At 54.0% G+C, this 26,205-nt stretch overlaps 1 protein-coding gene across 1 annotated transcript in view; it reads left to right on the top strand.

The window, feature by feature from the left end:
* LOC101947201 (adhesion G protein-coupled receptor E1-like) overlaps positions 1-25,989 on the top strand; it is a 125,965-nt gene extending 99,976 nt beyond the window's left edge. Inside the window, exons 12-33 of the mRNA XM_065576470.1 lie at positions 1,622-1,753; positions 2,813-2,862; positions 3,280-3,381; positions 3,774-3,948; positions 4,280-4,396; positions 4,551-4,783; positions 5,048-5,212; positions 10,298-10,546; positions 11,033-11,268; positions 12,015-12,081; positions 12,855-12,946; positions 13,215-13,383; positions 13,500-13,607; positions 20,524-20,665; positions 21,186-21,418; positions 21,690-22,334; positions 22,881-23,169; positions 23,684-23,928; positions 24,705-24,796; positions 25,064-25,232; positions 25,349-25,456; positions 25,984-25,989. Of these exons, the coding sequence (XP_065432542.1) occupies positions 1,622-1,753; positions 2,813-2,862; positions 3,280-3,381; positions 3,774-3,948; positions 4,280-4,396; positions 4,551-4,783; positions 5,048-5,212; positions 10,298-10,546; positions 11,033-11,268; positions 12,015-12,081; positions 12,855-12,946; positions 13,215-13,383; positions 13,500-13,607; positions 20,524-20,665; positions 21,186-21,418; positions 21,690-22,334; positions 22,881-23,169; positions 23,684-23,928; positions 24,705-24,796; positions 25,064-25,232; positions 25,349-25,456; positions 25,984-25,989 (3,824 nt within the window). The remainder of the gene's footprint in view (positions 1-1,621; positions 1,754-2,812; positions 2,863-3,279; positions 3,382-3,773; positions 3,949-4,279; positions 4,397-4,550; positions 4,784-5,047; positions 5,213-10,297; positions 10,547-11,032; positions 11,269-12,014; positions 12,082-12,854; positions 12,947-13,214; positions 13,384-13,499; positions 13,608-20,523; positions 20,666-21,185; positions 21,419-21,689; positions 22,335-22,880; positions 23,170-23,683; positions 23,929-24,704; positions 24,797-25,063; positions 25,233-25,348; positions 25,457-25,983) is intronic.
* The last annotated feature ends 216 nt before the right edge of the window (positions 25,990-26,205 follow it).

Genomic DNA, 26,205 nt, shown 5'->3' with positions numbered 1-26,205 from the left:
GGGGCCAGGCGTCTCTCCCGCCCCCCCTTCCCCTCCCACAGCAGTGTCCAATTCCAGCACTCATTCCTGGCTGGGATTTCTGGGTGTTTCGGTCATGGGAATGACTGACGATGCGCCCATCCCCCATGCGTCGCCACCAACTCAGTGCTGCCGTATGTGAAATGGTCACAAAGCGGGGGCCAGAGCCCCAGTGGTGTAAATTGGTGCAGCACCACTGACTTCAAGGGGTTTTCGTCCCAGCTCTGCTTCTCCAGCTCTCATTGCCCCAGACAGGACTGCAGGCTCCTCAGGGGCTGGCCGGAACGAGTGCGTCTCTGCACATACAGGTCGGGTCTCTAGGTAGAAAACCCCACTCCCTGCATGGGGTGAATGACCCCGCTGCACCATGGATCCCCGACATCCCCCGTGTATCCCCCTTTGCCCGGCAGCTGGCGCTACCCACGTTGGCAGCCTGGCGGGTGCACGGCCCTCCCAGTGGCGTAGCCACGGTTGCAGCTGAGGAGGAGCAGCGGAGAAAAAAGGCACCGGTCCTTCGGTGGTTTTTCGGCAGCCCTGCGCATGCGCCGAAATGCCGCAGAAAGACGGAGCGGCGCATGCACAGGGCCACCCCGCTTCCCCTTCCGGAGTGCTGTCCGGGGCACTGAGACCCTCGGCCACGCTCTCAGGGCCGGAGTCCCAGCCGGAGCACCGGGAGCCCGCGGCTCCGTTCTGCAGGCGCCACTTTTGGGGAATGTGGTCAGGGGAAGCGGCTGCTTCCCCTGAACCCCACTAGCTATGCTACTGGGCCCTCCAGCGTTTGGCTAGATCACGGCAGTGCTCTCTGTGCCCGGGCAGGGCGGGGCCCATCTGTCAGATCAGACTCTCCACAGCGGTGAAAGGCCCCAGGAGGCAGTGAGGGCAGTAAAGTCCCCTGCGTTTGGGGCCGGATTGGTGACCCGCTGGGTGGCAACTCCGGCTGGGGCTATGCTGGGGGTCAGGCTGGGCGGGTCTCTTCCGGCTTCCATAGGCCGGATCGGCAGCGAGTGTCGAGCTGGCGTCATCCGTCCGAGGGCTCGGTGGATTCGCCCCGCGGGGCCCTGGGCCTGGGGGTCACAGCAGGGTCCGGGAATGGACGTTGTCGGGCCGCTGCTCACTGCGCAGTGTTAGGTATAGAGGGATCCCCTGGATCCAGCTGGCTTCCAAACAACCCGTTTACCAGCCGTGCAGGGTCTGGCCGCATGTATAGAAGCCCCACCTGTCCCCTCCCAGGCGAGCTTCCTTCTAGCTAGCGCCCTGCACGCAGCCTAAGTCACTTCCCCTTTGCAGCTTAACTGGCTGATGGGGCTCCCGCCTTAACCCCGCTCTGTCAGGGCTGGTGCAGGGAGGGGATCACAGGGTCCTGGTCTGGAAAAGGTTGGGCCCCGTGATCTGGGGGTGGGGGAGGGGTTGTGCCGCAGGGATTGGGGCCCTGCAAATAGCAGGGAAGAAAGGAGAATAGAATGGGGGGGTTAGATGGAGCAGACAGACTGACCGACAGACCACGCCCCCTGCAATCGGTGGGGGGTACCTCCATGGTCATTCGCCCCCCGTGCGCCCCCAGCCGTGCTGTGTGTGACATCCCCCCCCTACTTTCCCCTCTCAGACATCGACGAGTGCAAGAAGACCCCAGATATCTGCGGCCCCAACGCCACGTGTATCAACACCAATGGGAACTACAGGTGTGAGTGCCGGGCCGGCTACATCCGCTTCAATGGGAGCACCACCCTGTGCCAAGGTGGGTCCTGCTGCTGGGGTCATGGAGGGTCTGGGGTTACACAGGCAGAGGTCTCGCTTGAGGGGGCAGCGAGCTGGGAACTGGTCTGGGACGGTGCACCAGCTACCCTGTCCCCCATGGACAGGGTCCCTCTGGGTCTCAGCCATGGCCCGGGGAGGGCTTAAACTCCAGGCTCTCACCCTCCCAGCCCAGCCTCTCCGTCCACTGGGGTGTCTCCGGTTGTCTCAAAGCCACAGCCACCAGCGTGCCCAGGTCTGGCTCTGGGAGTGGAGCAGGGGCCAGGCTGGGGAAGGGGTGAGCAGGGCAGCCAGGGGCTTGGCGTCTCTCCCACCTCCAGCAGCAGGGCTGCCCAGAGGATTCAGGGAGCCTGAGGCAAAGCAATTTTGGGGACCCCTTCCATAAAAAAAATTTGCAATACTATAGAATACTATATTCTCCTGGGGGCCCCTGCGGGGCCCAGGGCAAATTGCTCCACTTGCCCCAACCTCTGGGCAGCACTGCCCAGCAGTGCCTGTATTCCTACTGCACGGCTGGATTCTCTGCCCTGGGAAGATGGCAGCAGGGGGCGCAGTCTGTGCCTAGAGGCCACTGTGGGGCCATCCCAGGACTCCCTGCTGGATTCTCCCCCAACACACACCAAAATCACGCACAGCTGGGGGGAGAGGGTTGAGGGGAGATAGGGCTGGGATGATTCCACAGCCCCCGCCCCACCCCACTGCGGCTCAGTCCCCTAGGACGGGGAGGGGGGACGGTTCCTTTCACAGAGACCAGCTTGTGGGCAGAGGATGCGGAGAAGGGGCTGGGCACATGTGTGGGGCTGAGTGTGTGTGTGGGGGGGGGGTCACTGCTCCCCCTGCTGGGAGAGGATCTATTACACCCATATCACTGACATGGGCTGGGTGTGTCCCTGCCAGAGGGAGTGAGGGGAGGCTGCTGCCGCCCCCTGCTGGAGGGAATGAGTCCTGCTCTGTATGCCTGGCTCTGGTGCATGCACCTACCCAGCCAGACCCCATATTTCCCCCCGCCCATCTCTCACTCCTCCTCCCTTTCCATCCCCAGAGCTCACCTGCCCTTGGCTGCTGGATGATGACAACTCTGCCGAAGCCAAGGTGAGTGAGGCACAGACCCCGGGGGGGGGATAGACCCCGATTCCCCTTTAGTGCCACGTTGCTTTTCACTGATCTCGCCCCACGAGGATTCTGGGGCCAAACTTGCCCCTGGGCAAAGAGCCAGTGGCCAGTCCCTGGAGCCCCTGCAGTCCAGCCACGGCCTAGGCCTTTGCCCCGGGGTGATTCTCACCCTCCAGGATCGGCAGCATCAGGCTGCTGCAACTCGCTTCAGCTTGCAACCGCCGTCTCCCACCCTCCCTTGTAAACGCCGGGCACCCCCTAGGGGCCAGACTGGGCATTGCCCGCGCTCCCTCTGGCGCCCGGCTTCTGAGCCGAGGGAGCCTCTCGGGACGGGGGGAGGTGGGCTGCGATTCTGTGATCTCTTTTCCTGAGCCAGGCGTGGGCCTTGTTTTGCAGAACTTTCTGGGCAGCTTCCTGGCACAGGTCGGACGTCTCTGCAAGGCGGCGCTGGAGGAGCTGAAGCAGATGAACTCTCAGAACGCCAAAGAGAAGCTGCAGGTGCCAAGTCAAAATTCGGGGCCTTGCTGGGTTTGTTCCCGTTAGGGGGAGGAATCGCTGCTCCTACTCGGATCTAGCCTCAGGGCGATCTATAGGGATGCACTGCCTGGAACAGGAGATAAATTAACAGCAGCACTGCCCAGAAATTCCCATGCCTGCCTCTCAGGTGGGCTCTGTGCCCAAGAAGCTGCTCTCCTAGGTTCCCAGGCTAGATGGGACCATTGTGATCATCTAGTCTGACCTCCCAGGCAGCGATGTCAATTGCAGGAGAACTTCTCTTTCCTTTCAGGGGCATTGTGGGAAGGCAGTGGAGGACTAGCAATCTAGGAATGGGGGGCATGGCTGGGGCTCAGCCACTGTGACACAAACACCCCCCACGTTTGATTGGCCAGGGCTTCTTGGACATTCTGGAGAAGCAGATAAATCTGGTCGAGGAGCAGAGCGAGAGCGTGGAGCAGAGACACCGGATCGCGACGGAGCTGATGGCCATAGTGGAGAAGCTGCTGAGAACACTGGCCCTGATCCTGCATGACAGCACGATCAGATTCGCATCCACCAATGGCACAGGTCAGCACCTGGCCACGTGGCCCCAGTTGGGCTTTCATCACCCGCAGCCTACGCTCCCGCCCCACTCCCCACAGTGCCCCCTGCTGGGAGATGGGAGCTCCTGCTCCACACCCAGTGCTCCCGCCCCACTCCCCACAGTGCCCCCTGCTGGGAATCGGAGCTCCCCCCCACAGCCAGTGCTCCCGCCCCACTCCCCACAGCGCCCCCTGCTGGGAGAGGATGGGACTGGAGTAGCTAGAATCCCTCCCTGCAGCCAGGAAAGCACCTTGCCTAGCTACAGGTTTCCTCTCCATGTCTCTGTTGTGAGCCCTGGCCGGCATTGTGGTTGCAGAGCTGGGGCTGGCGGTCAGGCAGGCTGGGAACCAGAGCCAGGAGACCGTGACGCTGCAGCAGAGCAAGACGCAGATGGAATTAAACTGGGCCGGAGCCCCAGGGCAGAAAAATGAAGGTATGTGATCATCTCCTGTGCTAGGGTGGGTATAGCGATGGGCACGGCCAGGGCATTGGGAGCAGCACCCCCAGCAGCACAACACCCCCTGGCACCAGTCTGCCCCTGGGCCCCTCCTGCCCCCAATTTCATCCATCTCCTCTGTCTCTCGCAGGCTTCATGCTGGCCGGGCTGCTGACATACCAGGGGATGAGCCCCATCCTGGATGGTGCTGGGCGGGTGGAGGGGCCCGAATGGGATGAGATCGGCCAGACCAGGAAGCGGGCGCAGGAGCCCGGGCGGCCCAGCTACCGTGTGCTGTCTCCAGTGGTGTCGGCCTTCATCAGTGACCCGAACACCCAGGCACTCGGCCTCTCCGTCAGCATCCGCTTCAGCCACCCGGTGCCGGTGAGCCCCTGGGCTGGGCATGGGGGGAGGAGAGCCTGGGGCGCTGGAGGGCAGAGCTGGGCCCATCTCTAGTGACAGCCCCCACGCCGGGCAGCAGGTGAATCCACCTCCCACCCAGGGACAAACTGATGCTCTGTGCCCCCAGCCCAGCCCAGCCCCTCATACCCCCCCGACCTGCCCTCTCGGGGCCTGGGGAGAGCGGCCCCAGCCAGCCCCCCAACCCCCTCCTGCCCACCCATGCATCAAGCGTCTCTCTGTTCCCAGGAGAACAAGACCGACCTGCGCCTCCTCTGCGCCTACTGGGAGCCTGACAGCAGGCGCTGGGCCACCCACGGCTGCACCCTGCAGAAGTTGACCACCACCAGCACCCGCTGCCAGTGCAACCACCTGACCAGCTTCGCCGTGCTCATGGCCTTCTACGAGCTGGAGGTAGGCGCGGCCCTCGCTGGGGCCTGGGGCTGGTCTGGTTCTGTTCTTCCCCTCAATCCTCCCCAGCGGAGCAGGAGTCACTCCAGATTCACCCCGGAGTAAAGCCATTCCCCACCGGCTGGCGGGACCCTGGATCTCATCAGGGGCACAAGCAGCCACCCCCCAAAGGGAACAGGGAGACTCCCCAAGTAGCAGCGACCAATGTGCCTGGCCAGGATGTTGGGGAAGGGGGGCCCGGGCCGCGCCCCACAACAGCTCAGGAGCCTTCTGCCCTGCAGCCCTTCCCTGCCCCCCATCGGGTGCACTTGCTGGGTGGGGTTTGGCTGTGGGGGCCAGAGCAGGGGGAGCAAGAGGGGAGTGTTGGAATTAATCCAGGGAGGGCGAGGGCCTGTTCTGCCCGTGTTGGAGCCGGGGGAGAAGAGAAATCAGGTCCCCGACCTCCCTGGATTAACTCCTGCTCCATTGAGAGCAGAATGTCCCGGCTCCATTTGGAAAGGGCCAGGGCTGAGAATCCATCTGGACCCCGGGGAAGCTGTCCCGGGTTCATTTACCCTCCCTGCCGATTTCCAGTGTGAGTGTCTCGCTTCCAGCCCTTTGGCTGCGAGACTGAAGAGCCCATGATCACAGTCCCTATAGACTGACCCAGTCACCCCTTCCCTGTCTCTGCTAATCCAACTGAGCTCCTGGAGTCTGTCACTACAGGCAGGTTTGCGAATCCTTTCACCATCCTCACAGGCCTTACCACTATTCATGAAATAATCTTGTTTATTATTACTGATCATTAGTACACAAGGAGACTTCAAACATTAGAACAGAAGCACATGCTTAAAGTGAAGCACCTGCTTTCCCATGGTGCCGATTCAGAATTCTTTCCCACACCCCAGGCAGGAGCTCCTCAACCTCTTGGGTTCTTTTAGTAAAAGCCCGGTTTAAAGTGCCCACTTTCATTTTCTTTGACTTTGTCTCATTCCTCCCGGCTTGTCCTCTCTGTTAACCCCTGGAATGCTCTGCTAACGAGATGATGCACAACTAAAAAAACCCAGCCCCGATTTGTTGATATATATATATTTATATCTACACATATCTATCTATCTATCTATCTATCTAAACAAGCTTTTTAACACTAGCAATAGTAATCTGTTGGGTACGTTTGTTTTTTGTTTGTTTTTACTAACCACTTTAATATGGAATTTTATGTTATTTCTTTTTATTCTTTTTTCGTTCCTTTATTTCTTTTTTTCCAATAAATCCAGGGTTTGGATTCTTCTTATTTTTAACAATTATTCTTATTTTTTCCTGCCTATTAAAAGAAATTAAATTAAGCAAAAGCTACACTCATGGTCTTTAACTCGATTTGTTATTGCCAGAAGGGGCGGGGATGTAATCATTTTTTTTATATATATATATATATGTGACGGGTTGGATCACAGAAACCCCCTTGGGAGCTGCCACCCGATGTGCAAAAGACTACCCCTGCTTCTGTTTTCCCTGCCAGCTCAGGACTCCAGCACCTTGTCTTGCTGAGCCAGACACTCCCATCTGGCTCCAACACAGACCCAGGGTCTGAATCACTTGTCCCAAAGCTGCAAGTTTACCTGAAAACAGCTCACAGTAGTGTGCTTGTCTTTAGCACTCAGATGCCCAACTCCCAGTGTCAGGGGGTAGCCGTGTTAGTCTGTATCTACAAAAACAACAAAGAGTCTGGTGGCACCTTAAAGACTAACAGATTTATTTGGGCATAAGCTTTCGTGAGTAAAAACCTCACTTCTTCGGATGCATAGACTCCCAGTGGGGTCTAAACCCAGATAAATCCGTTTTACCCTGCATAAAGCTTATGCAGGGCAAACTCATAAATTGTTCGCCCTCTATAACACTGATAGAGAGATATGCACAGTTGTTTGCTCCCCCAGGTATTAATACATACTCTGAGTAAATTACTAAATAGAAAGTGATTTTATTAAATACAGACAGTAGGATTTAAGTGGTTCAAAGTAGTAACAGACAGAACAAAGTAAGTCACCAAGCAAAATAAAATAAAATGCGCAAATCTATGCCTAATCAAACTGAATACAGATAATCTCACCCTCAGAGATGCTTCAGTAAGTTTTTTCTCAGACTGGACACCTTCCAGGCCTGGGCACAATTCTTTCCCCTGGTACAGCTCTTGTTGCAGCTCAGGATAGCTAGGGGATTCTTCATGATGGCTCCTCTCTCTCTCTGTTCTCTTCCCCCCTTTATATATCTTTTGCATAAGGCGGGAACCCTTTGTCTCTCTGGGTTTCCACCCCCCCTCACTGGAAAAGCACCAGGTTAAAGATGGATTCCAGTTCAGGTGACATGATCACATGTCACTGCAAGACTTCATTACTCACTTGCCAGCACACACACATACAGGAAGACTCACAGGTAAATACAGGCATCTGCAGACAATGGGAGTCATCAAGATTCCAAACCATCATTAATGGTCCACACTTTACACAATTACAGTAGGCCCTCAGAGTTACATTTTATATTTCTAGTTTTAGATACAAGAGTGGTACATTTATACAAATCGGATGATCATACTCAGTAGATTATAAGCTTTGTAATGATACCTTACAAGAGACCTTTTGCATGAAGCATATCCCAGTTACGTTACATTCACTTATTACCGTATTTTCTCTAAAACTCTCAGTTACATTATATTGACTTATTATCAAGTTTTTATAAAACCATATAGACTGCACAACGTCACTATATATATATATATATATAATTTGACCATCTCGGCCCTTTATGGAGGTTTCTAGTTTAACGTAAGTACCAGGAACAGCAGGGAGAAAATGAGATTTTTCTAACGAGCCCTGGGGCTGTCAGAGGCAGCAGTAGGAAGCCAGTAAATTAACAAATTGATAATTGCTCAAGAGACAACAGCAAATATAAATAAATAAATAAATAAAAGAGGAGACTAAGGGGGGATATGATAGAGGTATATAAAGTCATGAGTGATGTGGAGAAAGTAAATAAGGAAAAGTTATTTACTTGTTCCCATAATACAAGAACTAGGGGTCACCAAATGAAATTCATAGGCAGCAGGTTTCAAACAAATAAAAGAAATTTCTTCTTCATGCAGTGCAGTCAACTTGTGGAACTCCTTGCCTGAGGAGGTTGTGAAGACTAGGACTATAACAGGGTTTAAAAGAGAACTGGATACATTCATGGTAGTTAAGTCCATTAATGGCTATTAGCCAGGATGGATAAGGAATGGTGTCCCAAGCCTCTGTTTGTCAGGGGGTGGAGATGGATGGCAGGAGAGAGATCACGTGATCATTACCTGTTAGGTTCACTCCCTCTGGGGCACCTGGCATTGACCACTGTCGGTAGACAGGATACTGGGCTGGATGGACCTTTGGTCTGACCCAGTATGGCCGTTCTTATGTTCTTGTGTTCTTATGGGGTAAACCCAAATCTGGAGCTAGGGTTAAATCCAGGCCAATGCTCTGAGAGTCGAGGGAGAGCTGCACTGGGAGATGCAATCAGAGGGGGTGTGTGGTGTATGTGCTCCTGTGTATGCGGGCATGTTTCACTTTCTCCACACCACTCATGATTTTATATACCTCTATCATATCCCCCCTTAGTCTCCTCTTTTCCAAGCTGAAAAGTCTTAGCCTCTGTGACGTTGTGCAGTCTATATGGTTTTATAAAAACTTGATAATAACTGAATATAACGTAACTGGGATATGCTTCATGCAAAAGGTCTCTTGTAAGGTATCATTACAAAGCTTATAATCTACTGAGTATGATCATCCGATTTGTATAAATGTATCACTCTTGTATCTAAAACTAGAAATATAAAATGTAACTCTGAGGGCCTATTGTAATTATGTAAAGTGTGGGCCATTAATGATGGTTTGGAATCTTGATGACTCCCGTTAACAAGGACCATTGTCTGCAGATGGCTGTGTTTACCTGATAGTCTTCCTCTATATGTGTGTGCTGGCAAGTGGGCAATGAAGTCTTGCAGTGACATGTGATCATGTCACCTGAACTGGAATCCATCTTTAACCTGGTGCTTTTCCAGTGAGGGGGGGATGTGGAAACCCAGAGGGACAAAGGGTTCCCGCCTTATGCAAAAGATATATAAAGGGGTGGAAGAGAACAGAGGGGAGAGAGGAGCCATCATGAAGAATCCCCTAGCTATCACCTGAGCTGGAACAAGAGCTGTACCAGGGGAAAGGATTGTGCCAGGCCTGGAAGGTTTCCAGTCTGAGAAAAAATTTACTGAAGCATCTCTGAGGGTGAGATTATCTGTATTCAGTTTGATTAGACCTAGATTTGCGCATTTTATTTTATTTTGCTTGGTGACTTACTTTGTTCTGTCTGTTACTATTTGGAACCACTTAAATCCTACTGTCTGTATTTAATAACCAGGGGCGGCTCCAGGCACCAGCGCAGCCAGCGCGTGCCTGGGGCGACAAGCCACGGGGGGCGGCGTGCCGGTTGCCGTGAGGGCGGCAGTCAAGCAAAATACATAGAGCCGCCCCTGGCAGTATAGCACCTCTGAGGAACAACAACAGTTCTGAACACTAGAGGGCGCATGTGGGTGGACAAACACAAATGTGCACTCACACCAGTAGGGGGCATTTGCACGCAGACACTGGAGCCGCCCCTGTATACTGCTAACAGTTAATGGGGATTCTCCTTCAACTCATCTGTCAGTGACCTGAGTTTTTCAGGCAGCAGGATCTGGGCTCTATCCCTGCCCTGCCAGACATTTCTGAGCAGCTGCCAGATGCAGCATAGAGACAGCCTAGGAAGCCGTGGGCTTGTGACAATGTTGTTCCCTGGCTTCTGTAATGGAGGGATGGGGGAGCAGGAGCGAAGAAGGAAGGACAAAGGGTTCTAGCTCCAGTTGGCTTCAGGTCCCAGTGGGGCCCTGAGTCAGCCTCAGTGGACCCCCTTTGTAAAGGGCTCCCCCTCGGAGAGGACTGCAGCCCCCTGAACTGGGAGAGGCTGTGATGCCTGATGCCCCCTGGGAACACACGGGACGTAGCACCTGAACCCCTGGACTCTTCGATCCCAGGGCTTTTCCTTTCCTGTCCCCAGGAAGCGACTCTCAGTTTCAACATCATCACCTACTTGGGACTGACCCTCTCTCTGCTGTGCCTCTTCCTCGCCATCCTCACCTTCCTCCTCTGCCGCTCCATCCGCAACGTCAGCACCTCCCTCCACCTGCAGCTCTGCCTCTGCCTCTTCCTGGCCGACCTGCTCTTCCTCACCACGGTGACCCACCCCAGCAGTCAGGTACGTCCTGATTCTCCCCTGCTCTGTTCCTCCACTCGCAGCAGGGCTGGGGTGTGTGGCTTTGAACCCCTTTGTGCTCCCTGGATTCTGGGCTGTGCAGGACACAGCGGGGATTTCCGGGGGGATGTTTCCACTCCCCGTTAGGCCCCTTCACACTGGGCACAGTGGTCTGAGTGTCCCCAACCCCTGGAGTTCAGCCAGTTCTCTCTCTATGTCACAGTCTCCCTGTGCCTCGAATCCTCTCCTACGTGACTTCCCTGTGGTCACCCAGGGGCTCTGTGGCAGGGCTGGGAACAGAACCTGCATCCCCTGAGCCCTTCTCCCTGATCTAATCACTAATCTCTGCTCCCTTCCTGCAATGTGCACCCGCAGGACCCTCCATAGACCGAGGAACCTGCCGTCTCTGGGTCACAGAGCGCTATAACTGGAGAGCTGTGCTAACAAGAATCCCAGTGTGACCCCCCCCCAGCAGGTCTCCCCCATACTCAGCATTTCCCTTCCCCACCACAGTGTCCCTTGGCTCTCTGTCTCCCCCAGGTGGCGTGTGCTGTCATTGCTGGCCTCCTACACTACCTCTTCCTGGCCTGCTTCTCCTGGATGTTGCTGGAGGGGCTGCACCTCTTCCTCACAGTCAGGAACCTGAAGGTCGTGAATTACACCAGCGCCAGCCGGTTCAAGAAGAGATTCATGTACCCGTTCGGCTACGGCTTCCCAGCCCTGGTGGTGGCTATTTCTGCAGCGGTGAATCCTGATGGCTACGGAACTTCCAAACAGTACGTGCAGCGCCCATCCCGAAGGGGAGCTGGGATGTGACTTCCATGCGCTTGTCCGGCTCACCCCAGGTCTGACTTGAACCGAGATTTCCCTGCTCACCCTGCCTGGGAGCTGAATGTCCCCTGGGACCCTTCCCATCCCCAGTCACACTAAGCTGCCCCGAGCACTGCAGTTGAGTAGCCCACCTGTCAGACATCTACACTCCTCACCCCACTGATAATGTGGAAGATCAAGCCAGAAAGATCCCAGCTTGACTTCCAGCTCCCAGGCTGGGTTTGTGGGGCTGGTGGGTAGGAAACAAATGCACCTTCTTGCTGTGTGCAGATCCCTGAGGATCCCCTCTCTAAAGTGAGGGACTCCACTAAAACAGGACTTGGCGTGTTCTAGACACCCCAGGCTAGATCCTCAGCTGGTGTAAATCAGGGCAGATCCACTTCCTTCAGTGCAGCGAGGCCAATGTCCATCCGCTGCATGTCTGGCCCTCCAGCAATACTGCGCCCATCCACCAGAAAGGGTCATTTGAGGAGGTGGAAGAGGAAGTGGTGGCTGAAAGCAGGAGATGCTGAGGTAGATGGGAAGGGCCGTTAGCCTGCTGCCCGCAAGAGAGTTGGCCATGTCACAGGCAGGCTGAGATCCATCTCGCTTTTGAGAGCCAGCTGCCCCGTGACACCCCCTCTCTGCCCCTGGGGCTGAAAAAGGGCAGTAATCCCATTAACGTCACCTTCTTCTTCCTCCCTCCTGCTAGCTGCTGGCTCAGCCTGGAGAGAGGCTTTCGTTGGAGCTTCCTGGGTCCAGTCTGTGCCATAATCCTGGTGGGTACCTCCCAGAACCACAGGGCCCCATTCTCCTCTCACCTCTGCGACCCCATTGATTTCAGTGAAGGAGGGAGGAGAACGTGGCCCATAAAATACAAGGAAAGACCCAGTTATGTCCCACTTAGCTCATCTGCTGTGGTCAATCCCGGGATTCGTCCCTGTGCTGTATCCCCAGGCCTACAGCCTTTACTCGGGCATAGCTCCCATGGACGTCAGTAGGAGTTTTCCCAAGTGAAGACAGAAGAGTTTGGTCTAGTCTAGTTAATGACCCAAGGAACGAGGTAGGGAGAGGGCTACACTCTAAAGTGGTTTTTGTAGGGGGGGAAACAAATGTCCCTACATATTCCTCCGTACCCCCTCGGGAAGTTTCGGGAGGGGGGGGGGATTTCTTACAGCCTGGAAGTGGCAGGAAGTATTCTAGAGGCAGGATCTGGAATCTCTAAGCCTCATCCTGCTCTCAGTTACCAGTGTAAACCCAGACTAACTCCTGACTCCACTGGAGAGGCTCCATATTTAACTCTGAGCAGCATCTGACCTCTGTGATCCCATTGATCCATCTCAGCCCTGGCTGTGCTGTCAGCTCCACGCATGGGGAGGGACCGAGAGCTGCCAGGGGATATTACAGGAGAGGGGATGATTCCCACCGGAAATGAGCAGTCCCCGGTTCTGCAGTGTTCGGATCAGTCTCCTGGGATCGTTCTCTGCCTCAGCTGGAGTCATTGGCCCCGGATGGGATGTTTTACAGGAAATATTTCCCACTGTTCCCACAGATAAATATAACGTTCTTTGCCCTGACCCTGTGGATCCTGAGAAACAGTCTCTCCTCCCTCAATGCAGATGTGTCCACCCTCAGAGACCACAGGTGAGATGGCAACAAAACAATCCTGGAGGGTCAGATGTCTTGGTTTGGAGGGTCCTTGGCACTGGGAGGGTGTGAGGGATTGCAGGAGGGGAACAGCATATCTAGGATCCATAGGAACGAATTCCCAGTGTGTTTGCATTGACAGTAACCCTGTCCCACACAGGAAAGCCAGGGACGGTAGCTCCACCCCACTCTGCCCAGATCCTCCTGACCCAATTGCTCTCCATAGGGTTATTTTAACGGGATCTCTCCATCTGCCTTTATCCAGGTTACTGACCTTTAAAGCCATCGCCCAGCTCTTCATTCTGGGCTGCACATGGAGCCTTGGTCTCCTCCAAATCGGCCCAGCAGCCACGGTCATGGCGTATTTATTCACCATCGTCAACAGCCTGCAGGGAGCCTTCATCTTCCTGGTGCACTGTCTCCTCAATCGCCAGGTAATGCCCACGCCCCGTCAGCACCCACCCAGCACCTTCACTGGCCTCGCAGTGGCCATGTCTGATCTTCTCCGAGTTAGTTACATAGTGCAGTGACCATGTCCCTCACTCTTCAGGTGAGAGAGGAGTACAGGAGATGGATCAAGGGATTCCGAATGTTCAGCACGAAATCTCAGACATACGATCTATCCATGTCTGCTGTCCTCACCACCAGCACCAAGACGGTAAGAGGTCATCTGCTCTGTTCCAATACCTGTCTGTGACACAGTCATCTCTAGCTGGGTCTCATCACTGCTGTAAAGGTGCTTTCCCCTTTCCTGGCACCTCCGTGTTCCCTTCCCTTGGCTCTCCTGGGAGCTCCAGGGGTCACTCACTGTGGGCTAGGCAGGCATTGGCTCTTGCAGTGTAATGATCTGAATAGATCAGATTGTCCCTGGGATTGAATCCTTGTCAGTGCAGACGGATCATCCCCAATGAGCAGTCAGCACCGTGAAGAATTTCCCTTGGCTCCATTATCCCTATGGGTCAGGATCCAGGGGCTTTGTCTGTCACCTCCCAGAGACAACCCACCAGTTTGCACATTACACTCTCAGTGGCCTTGGAACCTATTGTCATTTTTCTGCTTTTCTTGCCAGGAGTAACCCTTCTGCCAGGCGGAGTCGGCATCAACCAGGGCCGGGTGCAATACCTATGGGATTCCAATACAAAACAGAACTGGCTTGAGCCCCCTGTGATGTTGCGCTCCATATGCTTTATGGAAATATGCTTATGAATATGACATAACTGGAATATGCTTTACGCTAAATACCCCATGTATGGTGTCTTTAGAAAGCTTATCATCTGCTAAGTATGCTCCGGCTTAGTATGCTGTAGACATACCACTGGGGTCTACCCTCCAGCAGGGCCGGATTTCCAAAGAGGCATAGTAGGCACATGTCTAGGGGCACCGGGCGTTCTAGGGTGCCTTACCTCTCTAATACTATCTACAACATGCAGGTCAGCTGTGGGCGGGGTGTGTGTGTGTGTGCTGAAGATGCTGTGCCTAGGGCCGCATAAGGTGTAAATCTGGCCCTGCCCTCCGGGGCTTGAGGTCCGCCATTTTAAAGTTACAAACTGCTGCAGAAACACCTCTCAGGCACCACAGGGCTATCGCCACTCGCTTCTCCACTGTCAGGGCAGGTCTCATCTTGGTATTCCTGCGCTTCAGGGTGGGGGAAAACAACTCACAAAGTTCCATGGAAGTGGCCTTATGCATGGAAAAGTTTCGCAGCCACTGGGAATCACCCCAGACCCGCAACACTATGCGTTCCCACCAGTCTGCGCTTGTTTGCCTGGCCCAGAATTGGAGTTCCACTGTATCAACCTGCCCCACTGCCAGCATGATGTCCCAATTGTCACATCCCATGCTTTCAGGAACATCTGTGTCCGTGTCCTCCTCACAATCGTCCTCGTGCTGACAGCTCCTAGCCAGGTTCTGCACATACTGCAAAATGTGAGGGGGGGTTTACAATGCTCACAACAGCAGCGCTGAACTGAGCAGGCTACATGTTTGGTGTGCTATGGTGTCTGTACAGGTAACCCAGGAAAAGAGATGCAAAACGATTGTTTGCCATTGCTTTCAAGGAGGGAGGGAGGGAGGGAGGGAGGGAGGGGAGACTGATGACATGTACCCAAGACCACCCGTGACAATGTTTTTGCCCAATCAGACATTGGGGACTGTGGGATAGCTACCCACAGTGCACCACTCCATGAGACGATGCTAGCCACGGTACTGCGCTTAGTGGGGACATACACGATCCACTGTATAAAATCATTTTCTAAAGCTCGACTTTGTATTGTGGAAACACCACAAACAGGATTCATTACACAAACCATGAGCAAAAGACCCACCCCCAGGTAAGTTGGGCAGTGTCCTTTTCCCCTCAGGGTCTGAAGTCCAGCAACCCAAAAGTCACCCAGCTCACAGTTGCTGTCCTTGGTCAGTGCAGCCCCAGAGTTCAGAAGTTCCACTGCAGAGTTTACCTCCCAGCCTGGTTGGATGTGGGGGAGAAAAGGTATGGAGGCACCTTACACTCTCCACTGCTTGGGCCCTTGACAGCCAATTGTCACGCCTCTCTGTGGGGTCCCGCTCACCAATATGTCTTCAGGCCCCCCATTCTTAACACAGCTCTCAGGGATTTCAGCTGTTAGTGGGGGACCCTCACTGCCGGTGTGCCTGGATAGTCTGCTTGCAGCAGAACCACTAGCCCAGAGTGTGTCTAATGCTTAAACCTGCTGCATGTAACAAGACTCTTACTCAACTCGAAATTAGCTCTGTTATTACACAGTGGAGAGATGAAGGGGGGTGGGGGGCGGCAGATGAGCACCCACTGCTTTTTTTCTGTAGGAACGCGGCCTCCCTCTCCCCAATGTTCCTTAGTAACCGGGGGAAGTGAGGTGAGGATATTGCAGGGGGATTTCGACGTGTCTCTGTGACTGGAACAACTTCAGCAGGAGACAGTGAGCGAGAGCCACCCCAGACTACTCTACAGGTGCAGTGTGGGAGACCCAAACTCCAACCCCTGCTCCAACTCAGGTAGAGGGGGACTGGAACCGGGCCCTCCCACATCCCAGCGAAGTGCTCGAAAACCAGAGCTACAGCGTGTGGGGGTCGGGGAGAAACAGCACCGCCTAACAGTGCTCCCATGTTGCTTTTAATTAATAAGCACTGAAAAGTGGCCAAAATGGAAACAAAACATTTCATTTGACCTGAAACCATTTTTTCCTGATTTTCTCTTTTGTTGAGAAAATCGAAAAATTTTCATTTCAGGTGGATCTGAAATAATTTCCTTCTCAGTTTGGCCAGCGCCCCAAACACTCTGTGGTGCGCACAGCTCTCCTCCGAAGTCACCGAGGCAGTTTGAAAGCCACACCCTAGTTAGGCAATGTCTTTGGTTGTATTGCCCGACACTGCCCTGCTCCTGCAGGGTGCTGATCACCTCCAGGGGGCGCTGGCAACCAACCTCGACTCCCATTGCAGGACAGCTCTGCTAATGGTCTGTATCCTGACCCACAGCCCCACCCCCACATTTCTGTCCTGGGCATCCTCATATCCACAGCTCTGCTGATGCCCCTTAATCCTGACCCACAACCCCGGCAATTCTAGCCCCGGGATTCCCCCCAACCACCGTCACTGTGGTGCCCCTCAATCTCGATCCCAGCCCTGAGCTCCGAACCCAGGCAGAGCTGTGCCAATACATCTCAATCCCATCCTACCCTGACTCGGCCAGCCTGCTAGTCCTCCAGTTACTGCTGTCTGCGCCACCAACCCTTGAGTAGAGGGCGAGACCTAGTTACACCAGTTGGAGGTGTCTCAGTCAGATGCAGCAGAAGGAGGAATCATGTAAAAGACAGTGTGTCTAGTGGCAAACTAGAACCCGTGAACAGAGGGGATGAGACTGAATGGACAAATGAACATACAGGGACTAAACCTCACACACGGAGGGGCCAGATACTCACCAGGTGTAAACTGGCATCACTCTTTTAACTTCAGTGAAGCTCTGCCCATTCACTCTAGCTGGGACAGGCGGCCCGTAAACCTTTCCAGTTCCGAAGATTCTGGTTTTTCCCTTCTGTTGGGAAACCGTATGGTCAATTGCTCGACCACACTTTGGTTCATTATGCAATATGCCCAAATAACCAATATCAGTGTGGTTTATTGCTAATACTTAGTAACGGCATATTACAGGAACAAAGGTTCAATACAACTCCAATTTCCGGGAATGTCTCCTGCAGCAGTGCTAAATTTGTCTTACAAATAAGGCTTGTGTCCAAAGTCACATCCCTAAAGCTGTCCTTTTTATACCCAACCTGTTTACAAGGAAAGAGGTACTGTATGCATCCTCTGAGGCTAGTCTTAACCTACCATCTTTCTACCTTGTTTTTCTGGTACCACGCGGTACCCCTTAGCTCTTTGTTCTGGACTCAGGAATTCCAGGTACCAAGAATGTGATACACCTCCTAGGCTTGTCCCATTTATGTTGTCCTTATTTTTGGGACACTCCAGTGAGAGTAACTCCCTTCCTGTTACTACAGTAGAACACCCACAGGTGCTGATCGTGACAGTTTTCCTGGCTAATGTAAGATATCATGGGATAGCATAGGTGAACAAGACTATAGAAAGACACTGGCCACCATTACAGGCCATGTAACTGCTAGAGGAATATATACAATGGAATGTTATATGACTTAAGCACATACTATCCATATTAATATGTGTAATTTGAATCATACCTATTGATCATGTGATATATTAGCCTGGCATATATGGGTGAACACTTCAGAGACAGGTTTAACCAGACTGATCCGCAGTTATCCCCTGGGATTCAGTAGGTGTTGAAGCAGTGGAAAGCCATCTTTGATCACTCCACGCTCTGATCTCATAGTGAACCCATCTCAGCCAGCCCCAGGAATCTGGCCCAGTAAATCTAAGGGTGTTTCAGTGGATCTGGATGGAGTCTCAGGTGGTGCAAGGTGAGCACTGGAGGGAGCAGAGGAAATTGCAGGTGGCACCAATGTAGCGTAGGCCTAGGTATAAATTCTAGTTCAAGGAGACATACCCGGGCTTGCTCTGACCCAGTGGCATGCTAGAAATAGGAGCATGGCCGCATTTGGGCAAGTAACAGGAGAGGCTCCCTGCCCCGACTACGATCCCGTCCAAGACCACAGGTACAAATCAGGGCAGCCAGCCCCTCCTGCCGCCATGGCAACACTTCTATTTCTAGCTACAGGAGAGCTAGTGCGACTCCGTCTCCTTGAGCTGGAACGTTCACCTTCCAGCCCCAGCGCAGACAGACCCATGGGCCCCTCTGCACTCTCCTAGCCCCACCCGAGTTCAGCCCATGGCCTTTGTTCCACTCACCCAGTGGATACGCGGCACCTCGGGCAGGGCCGGCTCTAGCGTTTCTACCGCCCCAAGCAGCAAAAAAAAAAAAAAAAAAAAAGCCGCAATCGCAAGCGGCGGCAGCTCTACTGCTGCTTCATTCTACGGCGGCAATTCGCCCGCCCCGGAATAGCCGCTGAACGGCCGGACGTGCCCCCTCTTCACTGGCCGCCCCAGGCACCTGCTTGCTACACTGGGGCCTGGAGCCGGCCCTGACTTCGGCTTCCCACGGTGGCTTAGACACTGTCGGGGAAGGTCAATTCCGAGGATTCTGAGCTTTGTACCCTCCTTATCTTCGAGAAATTAGACAAGAAGCCAAGTCGACTCATGTCCTGTTGCATGTTATCGTCTCAACCGACAGCACTGCACACAGGAAAGCACCATCGTCTCAGCATGCCCTGCTCTCCTTCCTTCTGCCCTACCACTTCTCCCAGCCCCATCAGCATTTACTTTGCTGAGTACCTATGGGGGAAACTGACCACAGTGCAGAGGGCCTAGCACCACATCACATAATCACAGAAATGGGGAGTTGAAGGGACCACAGGAGGTCAAACAATCTATCCCCATGTGCTGAGGCAGGACCAAGTGCACCTAGAACATCCCTGGCAGGTTTTTGTCCAGCCTGTTCTTAAACCCCCCAATAACAGGGTTTCCTCAACCTCCCTGTTCCTGTGCTGAACCATCCTTAGAGTTAGAAAGTTTTTCCTAATATCTAACTTAAATCTCCTTTGCTGCTAACTAAGCCAATTCCTTCTTCTCCTACCCTTGGTGGACATGGACACCAACTGATCACACTCCTCTTTATAACAACCTTTTACATATTTGCAGATTGTCCCCCCTCAGCCGACTCGTCTCTGGACAAAACATGCCCAATTCTTTCAACCTTTTCTCACAGGTCATGTTTTCTAAACCTCTGATCATTTCTGTTGCTCTCCTCTGGACTTTCTAAAATTTGTCCTCATCCTTCCTGAAGCGCAGCACCCAAACATGGACACGGTTCTCCTGCACCGAGTAGAGAACAGTCACATCCCCTCTCTGACCCACCCCACTCCTGGTCAAGGTGATCCCAGTGCAGTGGGAGCCAGAGATTGCGGCCAGCACAGCCAAGAACGTGGCTCACTGGCCCAAGGGGGCATAGAGCCTGGAGACCAAGGAGCCCTACTCTAGCCTCCAGGCCCTGAAGCTTGTTCTCTTACTATGTTTTTTAATTTGGGGTATGTGTTTAAATTGAGTCTCTATTAAAGTGTCTTAAAGAAGTTTCCATGCAGCTTGTAGAGATTTCACTTTCGGCACTGTATCTTTTCATTTCTCCTTAACTAACTTCCTCATTTTTGTGCAGTTCCCCTTTCTGAAATTAAATGTTTCTGTGGTGGGCTGCTGTAGCGTTCCCCCCACCCAGGGATGGTAAATGTAATTATATTACGGTCACTATTACCAGCAGTTCATCTATATTCACCTCTTGGACAAGATCCTGTGCTGCACTTAGGACTAAATCAAGAATTGCTTCTCCTCTTGTGGGTTCCAGGACTAGCTGCTCCAAGAAACAGTCATTTAAGGTGTCAAGAAACTTTATCTCTGGCTCCCGCCATAGGTGACACGTACCCAGTCAATAATGGGCTAGTTGAAATCCCCCATTATTATTGAGTTTTTTATTGCTATAGCCTCTCTAACCTCCCTGAGCATTTCACAGTCCCTATCACCATCCTGGTCAGGTGGTCAGTAGTATATCCCTACTGCTATATTATTATTATTTTATTATTCGAGCATGGAATTACTATCGATAGAGACTCCATCATACAGTTTGGTTCATTTAAGATTTTTACTTCGTTTGACTCAATGCTTACTAGTGCCACTCCCCCACCAGCATGAGTGTTCTGTCCTTCCGATATATTTTGTACCCTGGTATTACTGTGTCCCATGGATTATCCTCAATCCACCAAGTTGCAATGGGGGAGGTTTAGGTTGGATATTAGGAGGGTGGTGAAGCACTGGAATGGGTTACCTAGGGAGGTGGTGGAATCTCCTTCCTTAGAGGTTTTTAAGGTCAGGCTTGACAAAGCCCTGGCTGGGATGATTTAGTTGGGGATTGGTCCTGCTTTGAGCAGGGGGTTGGACTAGATGACCTCCTGAGGTCCCTTCCAACCCTGATATCTATTATTCTATGGTCCCAACTATGGGATTGTTTTCCTCTGTTCCGGTTTCTGTTCTCCTTCCCTGAGACTTTCATCCTCCTCAATAACACAGAGGCTATTGGAGCGGGGGTGGGACTGTTCTACCATGTCCCTGGAACCCTCCAGAAGCCTAAGGACCCCACTAAATGGACGGCTGCATACAAACGGCTTAGATGCTTGTCAGACCCGAGTGAGTATTTTCCCGTGGTCAATCTATATGTCTCATCCTATTGCTTTGTTTCCATCCCCCAGTTGCTCAGAAGCCGACTAGAGCATTTATCCAGGTTTGAAGCTGTTGGTAATTTTCAGGCTGAAATGTAATTAACCAGCTTTGGTGCCCACTCTCTGCTGTGCCCCCATCTGGGAATGGGGCCCTCAGGGAACCTCATTGGCAGATACTACACCAGCCTCGTTGGGGGCTGGAGGAGCCTGGGGCGCGGGGGCTGATTTAAACCTCAATGGCTGATTCTGGTCAGAAGAACATGCTATATGGGATCATCCACAAGGACCATCTGTCAGGAATCAGGGCTTGAAGCAGAGCCAGTCTCCAGGTAACCTAACAAGCGCAGCTGGCCTGTACCAAGCTGCCTGATTGGTGGGAAGGGTCAGGGCATTGGGGGTAGCACCCCAGCAGCACAGCACCCCTGGGACCAGTCTGCCCCACGGCCCCTCCTGTCCCCCATTTCATCCGTCTCCTCTGTCTCTCGCAGGCTTCACACTGGCTGGGCTGCTGACATACCAGGGGATGAGCCCCCTCCTGGATGGTGCTGGGCTGGTGGAGGCGCCCGATTGGGATGAGATCGGCCAGATGGGGAAGTGGGCGCAGGAGCCGGAGCGGCCCAGCTACCGTGTGCTGTCTCCAGTGGTGTCGGCCTTCATCAGTGACCCGAACCCCCAGGCACTCGGCCTCTCCGTCAGCATCCGCTTCAGCCACCCAGTGCCGGTGAGCCCCTGGGCTGGGCATGGGGGGAGGAGAGCCTGGGGCGCTGGGGGGAGAGCTGGGCCCATCTCTAGTAACACCCCCCTACCCGGGTCAGCTGGTAAATCTGCCTCCCACCCAGGGACAAACTGATGCTCTGTGCCCCCAGCCCAGCCCCTTGTACCCCCGCGACCTGCCCTCTCGGGGCCTGGGGAGTCCTGCCCCCTGCGCGGCCCCAGCCAGCCCTCCACCTCGCTCCTGCCCCCCCATGCACCAAGCGTCTCTCTGTCCCCAGGAGAACAAGACCGACCTGCGCCTCCTCTGCGCCTACTGGGAGCCTGACAGCAGGCGCTGGGCCACCCACGGCTGCACCCTGCAGAACTTGACCACCACCATCACCCGCTGCCAGTGCAACCACCTGACCAGCTTCGCCGTGCTCATGGCCTTCTACGAGCTGGAGGTAGGCGCGGCCCTCGCTGGGACCTCGGGGCTGGCCTGGTTCTGCTCTTCCCTTCAATCCTCCCCAGCAGAGCAGGAGTCACTCCAGATTCCTCCCGGAGTAAACCCATTTCCCACCGGTAGGCGGGGCCCTGGATCTGATATGGGTCTGGACCCTGAGCTCCGCACTGAGCCATGGGCAAAGCTCTCCCTGGAGAGACTTGGGGCTTTGCTGCGGAAAAGGCTGAGTCGGAGCCGAGGGGGCTGGGCTGGGGTCACTGGTGATTCTCCCTTTGCTGTGTTACAGGGGAGTTACGCACTGACCATCATCACCTACGTGGGACTGACCCTCTCCCTGCCGTGCCTCTTCCTCGCCATCCTCACCTTCCTCCTCTGCCGCTCCATCCGCAACATCAGCACCTCCCTCCATCTGCAGCTCTGCCTCTGCCTCTTCCTGGCCGACCTGCTCTTCCTCACCCCAGTGACACGCACCGGCAGTCCGGTACGGCCTGATTCTCCCCTGCTCTGTTCCTCCAGCAGGGCTGGGGTGTGTGGTTTGAACCCCTTTGTGATCCCTGGATTCTGGGCTGTGCAGGGAACAGGGGATTCCCGGGGAGATGTTTCAACCCCGTTAGGCCCCTTCACACTGGACACAGGGTCTGAGTGTCCCCAACCCCTGGAGTTCAGCTAGTTCTATCCGTATGTCACAGTCTCCCTGTGCCTCAATTCCTCTCCTACGTGACTTCCCCGTGGTCACCCAGGGACTCTGTGGCAGGGCTGGGAACAGAACCTGGATCCCCTGAGCCCTGCTCCCCTGCTGTAACCACTAATCTCTGCTCCCTTCCTGCATCAGCAATGTGCACCCGCAGGACCCTCCATAGACCGAGGAACCTGCCGTCCCTGGGTCACGGAGCGCTAAAACTGGAGACCTCTGCTAACAAGAATCCCGGTGTGACCCGTGCCCCCCCCTCCCCCCCCGGCAGGTCTCCCCCATACTCAGCATTTCCCTTCTCCACCGCAATGTCCCTGGGCTCTCTGTCTCCCCCAGGTGGCGTGTGCTGTCATTGCTGGCCTCCTACACTACCTCTTCCTGGCCTGCTTCTCCTGGATGTTGCTGGAGGGGCTGCACCTCTTCCTCACCGTTAGGAACCTGCAGGTCGTGAATTACACCAGCGCCAGCCGGTTCAAGAAGAGATTCATGTACCCGTTCAGCTACGGATTCCCAGCCCTGGTGGTGGCTATTTCTGCAGCGGTGAATCCTGATGGCTACGAAACTTCCAAACAGTACGTGCAGCACCCATCCCGAAGGGGAGCTGGGATGTGGCTTCCATGCGCTTGTCCGGCTCACCCCAGGTCTGACTTGAACCAAGATTTCCCGGCTCACCCTGCCTGGGAGCTGAATGTCCCCCTGGACCCTTCCCATCCCCAGGGACACTAAGCTGCCCCGAGCGCTGTAGTTGAGTTGCCCACCTGTCAGACATCTGCACTCCTCACCCCACTGATGATGTGCAAGAACAAGCCAGAAAGATCCCAGCTTGACTCCCAGCTCCCAGGCTCGGTTTGTGGCACTGGTGGGCAGGAAACAAATGCACCTTCTTCCCGTGTGCAAATCCCTGAGGATCCCCTCTCTAAAGTGAGCGACTCACAAAAACAGGGTGTGGCGTGTTCTAGACACCCCAGGCTAGATCCTCAGCTGGTGTAAATCAGGGCAGCTCCACTTCCTTCAGTGCAGCGAGGCCAATGTCCATCCGCTGCATGTCTGGCCCTCCAGCAATACTGCGCCCATCCACCAGAAAGGGTCATTTGAGGAGGTGGAAGAGGAAGTGGTGGTTGGAAGCAGGAGATGCTGAGGTACATGGGGAGGGCTGTTTGCCTGCTGCCCGCAAGAGAGTTGGCCATGTCACAGGCAGGCTGAGATCCATCTCGCTTTTGAGAGCCAGCTGCCCTGTGACCCCCCCTCTCTGCCCCCGGGGCTGAAAAAGGGCAGTAATCCCATTAATGTCACCTTCTTCTTCCTCCCTCCCTCTAGCTGCTGGCTCAGCCCGGAGAGAGGATTTAATTGGAGCTTCCTGGGTCCAGTCTCTGCCATAATCCTGGTGGGTACCTCCCAGAACCACAGGGCCCCATTCTCCTCTCACCTCTGTGACCCCATTGATTTCAGTGAAGCAGGGAGGAGAATGTGGCCCATAAAACACAAGGAAAGACCCAGTTAGGTCCCACCTGGCTCATCTGCTGTGGTCAGTCCGGGGATTAGTCCCTGTGCTGTATCCCCAGGCCTACAGCCTTTACTCGGGCACAGCTCCCATGGACGTCAGTAGGAGTTTTGCCAAGTGAAGACAGCAAGAGTTTGGTCTAGTCTAGTTAATGACCCAAGGAACGAGGAAGGGAGAGGGCTACACTCTGCAGTGGTTTTGTAGGAGGGGAACAAATGTCCATACATATTCCTCCCTACCCCCTGGGGAAGTTGGGGTGGGGGAGGGTGGAATTTGTTACAGCCTGAAAGTGGCAGGAAATATTCTAGAGGCAGGATCTGGAATCTCTGAGCCAGATCCTGCTCCCAGTTACACCAGTGTAAACCCCAGATGACTACTGACTCCACTGGAGAGGCTCCATGTTTAACTGTGAGCAGCATCTGGGCTCTGTGATCCCATTGATCCATCTCAGCCCTGGCTGTGCTGTCAGCTCCATGCATGGGGAGGGACCGAGCGCTGCCAGAGGATATTACAGGAGAGGGGATGATTCCCACCAGAAATGAGCAGTCCCCGGTTCTGCAGTGTTCGGATCGGTCCCCTGGGATAGTTCTCTGCCTCAGCTGGAGTCACCGGCCCCGGATGGGATGTTTTACAGGAAATATTTCCCACTCATCCCACAGATAAATATAACGTTCTTTGCCCTGACCCTGTGGATCCTGAGAAACAGACTCTCTTCCCTCAATGCAGGTGTGTCCACCCTCAGAGACCACAGGTGAGATGGCAACAAAACAATCCTGGAGGGTCAGATGCCTTGGTTTGGAAGGTCCTTGGCACTGGAGGGTGTGAGGGATTGCAGGAGGGGAACAACATATCTAGGATCCATAGGAATGAATTCCCAGTGTGTTTGCATTGACAGTAACCCTGTCCCACACAGGAAAGCCAGGGTCAGTAGCTGCACCCCACTTTGCCCAGATCCTCTTGTCCCAATTGCTCTCCATAGGGTTATTGTAACGGGATCTCTCCATCTGCCTTTATCCAGGTTACTGACCTTTAAAGCCATCGCCCAGCTCTTCATTCTGGGCTGCACATGGAGCCTTGGTCTCCTCCAAGTCGGCCCAGCAGCCACGGTCATGGCGTATTTATTCACCATCATCAACAGCCTGCAGGGAGCCTTCATCTTCCTGGTGCACTGTCTCCTCAATCGCCAGGTAATGCCCACGGCCCGTCAGCGCCCACCCAGCACCTTCACCGGCCTCACGGTGGCCATCTCTGATCTTCTCAGCATTAGTTACATAGTGCAGTGACCATGTCCCTCACTCTCCAGGTGCGAGAGGAGTACAGGAGATGGATCAAGGGATTCCAAATGTCCTGTACAAAATCTCAGACATACGATCTATCCATGTCTGCTGTCCCCAACACCAGCACCAAGACGGTAAGAGGTCCTCTGCTCTGTTCCAGTACCAGCCTGTGAAACAGGCATCTCTAGCTGGGTCTCATCACTGCTGTAAAGGTGATTTGCCCCCGAATGATGCAAGATTGGTTATGAGCCAGCTGGGAACGTCACTGCAAGTGTTAGTGAGAGTCGGTCACTATCGAGGCGTACCCTAGATGTCTTAGGCACCAGAACAGAATGTCCTGTCCTGGCACCTCCGCGTTCCCTTCCCTTGGCTCTCCTGGGAGCTCCAGGGGTCACTCACTGTGGGCTAGGCAGGCATTGGCTCTTGCAGTGTAATGATCTGAATAGATCAGATTGTCCCCTGGGATTGAAACCTTGTCAGTGCAGACGGATCATCCCCAATGAGCAGTCAGCACCGTGAAGAATTTCCCTTGGCTCCATTATCCCTATGGGTCAGGCTCCAGGGGCTTTGTGTGTCACCTCCCAGAGGCAACCCACCGGTTTGCACATTAGACTCTCAGTGGCCTTGCAACCTATTGTCATTTTTCTGCTTTTCTTGCCAGGTGTAACCCTTCTGCCAGGTGGAGTCGGCATCAACCAGGGCCGGGTTCAATACGTAGGGGTTCCAATACAAATTAGTGATGTTGCACTCCATATGCTTTATGGAAATACGCTTATGAATATGAGACAACTGGAATATGCTTTACTCTAAATACCCCTTGTATGGGGTCTTTAGAAAGCTTGTAATCTACTAAGTGTGTTCATCCTGTTTGTTCGCATGTATT

The sequence above is a fragment of the Chrysemys picta genome, chromosome 22, assembly GCF_011386835.1.
Source record: "Chrysemys picta bellii isolate R12L10 chromosome 22, ASM1138683v2, whole genome shotgun sequence".
NCBI lineage: Eukaryota > Metazoa > Chordata > Testudines > Emydidae > Chrysemys > Chrysemys picta.
This window is presented reverse-complemented; position numbering and strand designations above follow the sequence as displayed.